Source organism: Pteropus vampyrus, unplaced genomic scaffold (assembly GCF_000151845.1).
Source record: "Pteropus vampyrus isolate Shadow unplaced genomic scaffold, Pvam_2.0 Scaffold399, whole genome shotgun sequence".
Classification (NCBI taxonomy): Eukaryota; Metazoa; Chordata; class Mammalia; order Chiroptera; family Pteropodidae; genus Pteropus; species Pteropus vampyrus.
In genome coordinates, this window is record NW_011889180.1 from 432,207 (window position 1) to 440,455 (window position 8,249).

The following is an 8,249-nucleotide window of genomic DNA, read 5'->3' on the forward strand; positions in this document are numbered from 1 at the left end:
TGCCAACCAACTATTAAGTGGCAGAGCCAGGACTGGACTCTGGGCCTGCCTGACCTCAAAGCCCGTGCTCTTCACCACCAGGCAGCACTGTTGTCTGGGGAGAAAAGTTACTGGAAAGGGATGCCATTCGAAATTGCAACAAAAATATAAAACACCAAAAGTAAACTTCATAATAAGTAAATAAGACTTTAAAAAAAGAGCCTAAGTTTACAAGATGACTTATGTAAATAGGATGAGCCCTGCTCCTGAGTAGGGGACTTTAACACAATAAAAAGGCCAATTTCCCCCTAAAGAACCTGGAAGACAGACAAGTAGTGACAACATGGGCCAGGATCTGGGTGGGAGCTTCATACTGTCCCTTTAAACAATGGTCTACGAGGCAAGTGTAGACATCGTTAGCCCCATTTCACAGGTCACGGGGGTCAGACTCCTCGCCCAAGGTCCCTGGCGAGGAGGGTGAGAGCTGGGATCCAAGCTCAGGTCTGGAGACCAAGTGTCTGGGACGCTACATTCAGTCAGGTGGGACCCAGACGTCCTTCTAGGTCTCTTCAATGACTGAGGTTTTTTTTTTTAAGTTTTAAATTTTTACTTGTTTTAAATAGTCTTTATTTTTTAGAGCAGTTTTAGGTGCACAGCAATACTCAGCAGGAGGCAGAGACTTCCCAGGTACCCCTGCCCCTGCGCACGCTTACCCTCCATCATCAACGCCTCCCACCAGAGCGGCTGATCGGATACAATCAGTGAGATCACACTGACACATCGTTATCACCCGAGGTCCATGGTTTACGTCAGGAGTCACTCCTGGTGCTGTACGGTCTATGAGTTTGGACCAATGTATGATGACACGTACCCACCATTACACCCTGAGGATTTTAAATGTAGGGTGGGAGGCAGTTGTGCTTGGGAGTAGGGTAGGGGTGAGGAGACCCCGAGGCTCCTCCTGGGCCAGCCACACCATCGGGACATAGACAGGACTCGTCCTCTGGGGCTCACGGGCAGAGCTTACTCAGGCAGCTGCAGGCCGGGGAGGCAGCCAACAATTGGCATCTTCCCGCCAGGGGAAGAAGCAGCGCCACCGTACCGCCAGGGTCCAGCAGGAACCTCTGAGCATGCGCCCTGCATTCCACGCTGTGGAATCAAGGGCGCATTTCTACTTAAAAACAAATAACTGGATCTTTAGCTAATGGGAGGTTTTCTACTCTGGTGCCAAGAATATCAATTTGACACCTGCAAATTCCTTCTGACAAAAGGGGTTTTCAGATAAAGTCTGTAAGGAACATGCAGTCCTGAGCAAACAGCCACTTATCCTGAATAACAGAAAAGCAGAGACAACTGAGGATGCCCAAAGTATGTAGGCTGCTGAACCGTCATCCAGGGTAGAACTGGCGAACAATGGCAGACAAGACAGACCTCGCTGGGAGGCCACATGCCAACGGGACTGCAGAACGTGGTAGAAGGGCAGAGCTAGGTCTCTGAACCCTACCCCTCCCTGAGCCTAGCTCTCGCATCAACACCTGCTTAAGCTCTGTCCTCTGAGGCCAGTGGCTGTCACCGAAGGAGGGGGAGAGGAGCATGTGGGTTTATAACAATCATTCTGGGAGAGAAAATCATTTGCAACAAAAGGATAAATCAAATGTCCTCAGAATACAAAGTGCTTCTAAAAATCAATAAGAAAAGTGGACAAACGGTCTCGGGGCTGGAGGAGAGCCCTTCCCAGAATACACACCCCTTTCCGCACCAAACAGAACTCTTCTCAAGAACTTGTAGGACAAGAGAGGAAGGCCAGAGATGGGGATGACACAATTAAATGCGAGCCCCCCACCTCCCCAGCTGTTTCTGATGGGGGTGGCCAGGGCCGCATGTGGTGAACACAGCATGTGGGAATTAAAAGGATGGACTCTGGACTCAAAAAGATCTGGTTTTGAGTTTGCCCCATCGCTTCCTAGCTGTGTGCAAATTCCTTAACCGCTGTAGGCCTTAGTTTTTGGAGCTGCATTTAGAAAACAGCAACAACCCTTCTCTACAGAATTACTGAGGCTTCCCTAGATATTACAAGGGAAGGGTCTAGCACAGTTCCTAGCACAGGAACGACTCCATACAATTAAGCTGATATCAAGACTCACCTAGGACATGGAATAACCTGTGCCGTGAGGCCCCCAGGCTGGGTGTAAGGACCTTCACAAGGCTGCCGTATCCATTAGTGAAGGAGGCTCCATGAAGCCTTCGATAGGAAGGAAACTCCTGTCTTCCCCCTCCATCCCCAAAGTCTGGCTGTGGTCTGATTTGATAAGATGGGCTTCAGGGTCTTGAACACTCTGAAGAGGGCTCCGACTTGTTATCAGGGCTGTCTCTGGAAATACTGGGAAAACCCAGCTGAGAGAGGGACTTTGTCTTGTTCACGGCAGTATGTCCCTCGCCAAGTATACAGTACGCCCTCAAGGTCACCAGAGGGATCGGGCAGGGGACACTTAGGAATGTGACTCTGGTGAAGAAGCAGGATGTGGCACAATCGGGACTCACCACTGATTACTGAGGTCCCCGAATCCCTCCCCTAGAGAGACTGGCAAGCAGGGACTCTGCTCCTGTTATGGCAACAGCTCCTTCCCCCACAACTGTCCCCTAGAGCAGCTGCAATCCCCTCCCCACTGGGGACCCACAAGATGTGCCACAAAGCCCTGACAACATTTGGTGCTTCAGCAAATGGAGCTTCCACAGCCGCGACCCGAACAGAGCTATTTAATGGACTGTATCTCCTCCCGCTCCCTTTAAATGCACACGCACACAAAACCAATCGCAAGCAGAGAGCTGGATGGGATTAAACAACTCAATTTAAAGGACTGAAAACTCAGCTGCTTTCAGTGAAGTCCTGGGGAAAGAACCAATCAGCAAAGTTCTTCTCTTCCTTTTTGTATTGAAATGAGGGCTGTGACTGTGCAGTGAGTCACTCTCAACTCAGGCAGAACTGGGCCAAGTCCACCTGGGCCTTGCATGGAAGTGGGTGGTGGGGGAAAGAGAGGGCGTGTGTGCACATGTGCGCGTGTGGTGGGGCAGGCAGGAGGGGTCAAGGGCAGATTCCCAAACCATCTGTTGTGGAGTTTCCCGGAAATGCAGAGTACCTTAGAAAACCTAGAAGCAGACACCCGCCTGCCCACATCGTTTTCAGCTCAGATTCAGGCTGCAGGACTGCCACAATGGGCCCCGCACGAGCCTGGGACCGGCTCTGGGAGGACTGAGGTGCTACTCTCCACAGGAAGTTGTGGGCCACGTCCCTCTTTCCCCCCAAACTCCAGCCCTTGTCCACTCCCACGTTCCCACTGGGTAGTATGGGAGGTCTGAAGATTCATGGACCCACTGACTCATGGAGGACACGGCTCTGCCCAGAGCCCACAGCTGCCCAGAGACCAGAAGAGGGAAGGAGAAGGGTGAGTCAAGGCACGGCAGCCAGCTTGCGACATGCAGCTTGGAGCTGGCATGGGTAGGGGAATGGGATGCCACCCTAAAGAATGGCAATGCCCGGATACAAATCCTGCCCCTGAAAAAGGAACTCCCCAGAACGGGACTCTGCTGAGAATGGCATGGGGCACTGTGTGTGGCTAGAGGCACGCCCCCAGATGGTAGACGATGTGAGAGTCCGGCTTGCCCAGCTTTTCTGGGCCAGCCTCTCCCCTTTGCACCAGCAGCTCTTGGTGAGACAACAAAGCAAAGTTTAAGGGTCCAATTTCAAACTAGAGGTAAAAAATGGAGTCCAGCTGAAATGAATAAAGCAACAAGCAGTGAGTGCTCGGCATGTGCCGGGTGTGGCACTGAGCATCTTCTGTGGAGCATTTCACTCATGACCCCACGTGCCGTTTCCACCCCCACTGAACATGGAAAGGAACCGAGAAGCAGAGTCATGAGGCAACTTGGTCAAGTTCAGGCAACGAAGCAGGGGCAGACCCTGCACTTGGCGCGGGACCCACAGCCGTGTTCCCTACTGCCGCTCTCCGCTGCCTTCTGGGGACCAGCGAGTCCCCGCACAGACGGGTTTCCTCGCGGATGCCCTGACCCAGGGCCCACTTCGGAACAGCTGACAGAAGTCCTCATTCCCAAAGCGAGAGCAGTAAACTCAGCTTTTCCTATAGACGGTGCACCTTACCAGGTATGAGGAATAGGGCAATTTTGGGGTGTTCATTTAAGAGAATAACAAAACACCAAGCACCTCTCAGCTACGAGATCCCACCTGTCATTGAAAAGGGGAGGCCAGGCAGCCACGGCACAGGGAGTGGGTGCTGGGGACCTACCTCATCAGATTCATCCGATAACGTCTGCAGGAGGATGGGGAAGAGGCTGTCTGTGTGCCGGAACATCTGGAGAGCAGAGAGGCAGGGCGCCCGTGAACACTCCCCAGCTCCAGGCCCGGGCTCCCCTCGGGCAGGGCCCTCCGCATGGACCACCTCCCTTCCCCCGAGATGCTAAGGGTTCCTCCAGCACTTGTCACTCCTCTGCTTGTCAGGATTTCTCCAGAACAGCAATGACCAAAACCTAACCAAGCATGGAAGGCCCTCGAAAACCAAGGGGGACCCCGGAAAAGCCCCTGGCTTGGAGTGACCTAGTGCCAGCACGCCTGGGGGCTCACCTTCCGGGGAGTTTTGATGTACAGGTGGTAGAGCCATTTCAGGACAGCGATCCTCGTCATCATTCCGATGGTCATGTCACTGAGGTGGCAGTTCAGGACCTGTACAATCCCATCAAGGTGGAGAGTGACCGGGGCCCTTCCGGTGCTGTGGGTGAGACCAGGGAGGAACCGAGATGAACCCCTCCACTGCCCTCCCTACGGGGCCAAGCATCCCCTGGCCCTGCATACTCAGACCCGGGTATCGTGCCCTGCTCTCCCGGGAGTGGTCAGGGCCAGGCAGATGGCACGGCCTTGGGCTCAGAGGGCTTCTCTCCCGCTGCATCCCTCCTCCTTTCCAAGGTTGGAGCAGCGACAATCACACTGGGGGGGTTGGGCCGGGCTGCTGGGTTCACGCCCACTTCCCCTTTCCTTTTACCAGCACTATCCTGGCTTTTACAGGAGAAAACCACTCCGGTGTCACCGAGCTGGGCCCCAGCAGACCCTCTGTGGTAACAAAACCACCATGTCCAGGAAGCTCCGGGGAAGGCCCTGATGACAGCCCTTAAACCGAATAGGCCTTCACCAGGCACTCGAAGATCATTTCTCAAGTGAGGACAGAGATTGTGGCTTTTTATCTGTCATACTCCAGGGCACTTGGTACAGTGTTCAGCCTGGTTGAGAAGCCTTGAGTCGCCTCTGAAGCTTTAACGTTCTCGTTAGAGACGGGTAAGAGCCTCTGCCTCTGAGAAATGGAACTCTCTGAATGTGCTTCGCTCCAGTGGGGCACAGGCTCCTGGCTTTCCTGGTCGAAACCCTGCTGGTCTCCAGGCGGAGAAATCCCACTGGACAGCACCAAGGCTGGGGTTGCTGGGACACTGACATCAGTCCTCTGCCCAAAGCACGGAGCCCAGGCAGAGGCTGGAGTTTTGGGGGATGGGGACAGTATGGGCAGAGAACCTACGGATGCCATGGAGGGACTGCCTTCCTACCGACATGTCACACTGTGTTCGCCCACGGGTGCCGCAACGGGCGCAGACCAGGGCTGCATTTCCCGATGACCAGGCCAGGAACTTCAGTTGCCGCATGTACAAATCAGTCTTTCGTGGTATTTTCAGGCTGTTCAATTATTCATTTGCATCAGGAACTCAATGCCTGTGCTTTCCTATTTGCCTGCCGCCTCTCTGAAGCTCATTTGATGTGAATTCCTAAAGGGCACGGTTCTGAGCTCTGTTAAGTGCTAAAGGGAACTGCTACTTAATATGGCTTGATGATTCCCCATGGTGCCCGTCTCGGGGGCGGCAGGGGGCCCTCCTATGCTCTGGCAGTCAAAAGGGCAAAGTGTTGGGCCGTCTGCGGCCTAGCGGGCCTGAGCGTCTGGACGGGGCGGCCACTGAGATTCCCCTGGGCGCCACGGGGCTGGCAGCTCCTGGGGTCTTCTGAGGGTATCCCGCGTCTGGGTTCCTGGGGACCTCAGAAAGACGGGGACGACCGCGCCACTAAACCCAGGGTGGTAAACGCGGGCACCCATCGCCCTCACTCGGCCTCTCTCGCCTTCACTGTCCAAGAGAAATACTATGCGAGCCACATATGAAATTATATGTTTTCTGGTTTTATAGTAAAAAGTAGAAAGAAATGAGAAATTAGTTTAGCAATTTAATAATTAATATCTTTTAATTAACCCAGTATACCACAAATATTATCATTTCAACATAAATCAGTGTAAGGATCACTAATAAGATACTTTATGTATTTTTTGTGCCAGTGTTCGTTTCATGCCAACAGCACAGCTCCGTCCAGACTGGCCACCCTGCACGCACTCGGCAGCCACATGTGACAGTGGCTGCGGCCAGGGACGGCACGCCTCCACGCCTCCACGGCCGCGGGCTGGGAGCCCATCCCAGGGCTTCCTGAATATCTTTTTGTCTCTGCCGACTTCCTAGCCACTCCCTCTCCCTGCCAGTATCTACTTACTGTCTCATCTCCAAGTCCCTCTTTCCCCCATCCTGCTGGCCTCCTACTGGGCTCCCGGCGGCTCCCTCACAGCTCTTCTTCTTGGGCCTGGGGGTCCTGGGGCCGGGGAAGCTCGAGGCGCTATCCACAGCCTGAGCCTTCACCAAAGCTGGAGCTCGGGAGGCAACGGGGAACGAACTCACCCCACCTGCTCTTCCCTAACACCCTGAGCCTGAGGTCAGGCCTCAGCGAGTCTCCTCCTCTCCCCAGCAGGAGCTGCAGGGCACCGCAGCTGCCGCAGGAGTACCCTGTGTCTGGAGGTCACTGCCACCACCCTGGGAGGAAGGCCTTGTTTTTACTTTCCAGCAGACTCGGGCTGCAGCCATCTAGCAGCGGCCTGTCCCGAGCTGCTGGTGGGAGGAAGGCATGTCAAGCCCAGCGACCCCCTACCCCACGCAGTTCAGGCCCAGTGGTATATATGAACCCACTGGTTCATGATAACAATGACAATGGCGGGGGGCAGAGGGAACACATGGCTCTGATAACAATGACAATTACGATGGTACTAAAAATCAATCCCTCCCGTTTCTTGTATAACTACTCTGTGTCAGGCACCAGGCTGAGCTCTGCACCACAGAGCCTCGTTATCGTCCTTCAGAGGCAAATGTCAGTCCCACTCGGACGCCCACCGGCAATTCGGGCACAGAGATGTTAACCTGTCCAAGGTCACACAGCCAGGAAGTGCTGTAGCAACTTGAATTTAAATGGTCTGAGTTGAAACCACATGGCACTGCCTCCTAAAGGGCCAGGATCAGGGGAGTCCATGGTGGCATCGTTTCCAAGGGTCCCCTGGGAGGGGTGGCAGAAAGGCCTTACCTGTGTGGCCCGGCCACTCTCCGGCCAGGTCAGATCTGGTAGCCCAGTGTGGTGGAGAAAGGGGCCATCACACACACCTTCAAATGTGTTTTCTTGTCAGGACAGACTTGTCTCCACTAGGGAGAAAGGACACCAGGGAAGCCTGGCGCTGACCTCTGTGGGGCACTCCAAATCTAGAGGCCCGAAGATGACAGGCTAGATGGTCCCTTGGCCAGTGGGAATCCTTCATTAACAGTGGTTCCGAGATGCTTCTGGCCAGCTCAGTGTCTCTGAGGGCAGAAAACAAGGGCCGGCCCACGGTGGCATCTCCTTCAGGTGGCACTGTGTCAGGGCCAAGTAACGAAGGAAGGATTTCATGGAGTGAACTGGCAGCATTTTGTGTTCTAAGAGTGTCCGACTTCTCCACAGCAAATCACACACATGTGGCACCTTCAGACTGTTGGTGGGGCAGATGTTAGCTCCAACCGGCTACAATTACGCCACTGAAAGGACTTCACAGTGTGTGTAACCTGACTGTTCAACACGCAGATGAGGAAACTGAGGCTGAGAGACAGTATGGACCAGCCACGGGCGTGAGGTCATGCATCAAGAACTCACTTCTCAGCTGAGACACTGTCCCTGGGTCTTTCGACTGGCTAGAGGTAAAGGTCAAGCGAAGCAGATGCGCCCAGGGCACCAGGGAGACTGATCTCAGTGCCAGAAAAAGGGAGGACCGATGATCCCACCTGCCTCTGAGGAGGCAGCTCGTGGCTGCTACCCTGGGTGGAGCGAGCTGCTGTGTGCTGGGTGCTGCGCATGCTCAGTGGGGACCTGGGACTCTGGGAACCTG

At 54.3% G+C, this 8,249-nt stretch overlaps 1 protein-coding gene across 3 annotated transcripts in view; it reads right to left on the reverse strand.

The window, feature by feature from the left end:
• Positions 1-8,249, reverse strand: part of VAC14 (Vac14, PIKFYVE complex component) — a 115,897-nt gene that overhangs the window by 67,725 nt on the left and 39,923 nt on the right. For all 3 annotated transcript variants that reach the window (XM_023523639.1, XM_011380650.2, XM_011380651.2), the window contains exons 11-12: positions 4,616-4,760; positions 4,281-4,346 (exon numbers count right to left, since the gene is read on the reverse strand). In XM_023523639.1, coding sequence (XP_023379407.1) covers positions 4,281-4,346; positions 4,616-4,760 — 211 coding nt within the window. The remainder of the gene's footprint in view (positions 1-4,280; positions 4,347-4,615; positions 4,761-8,249) is intronic.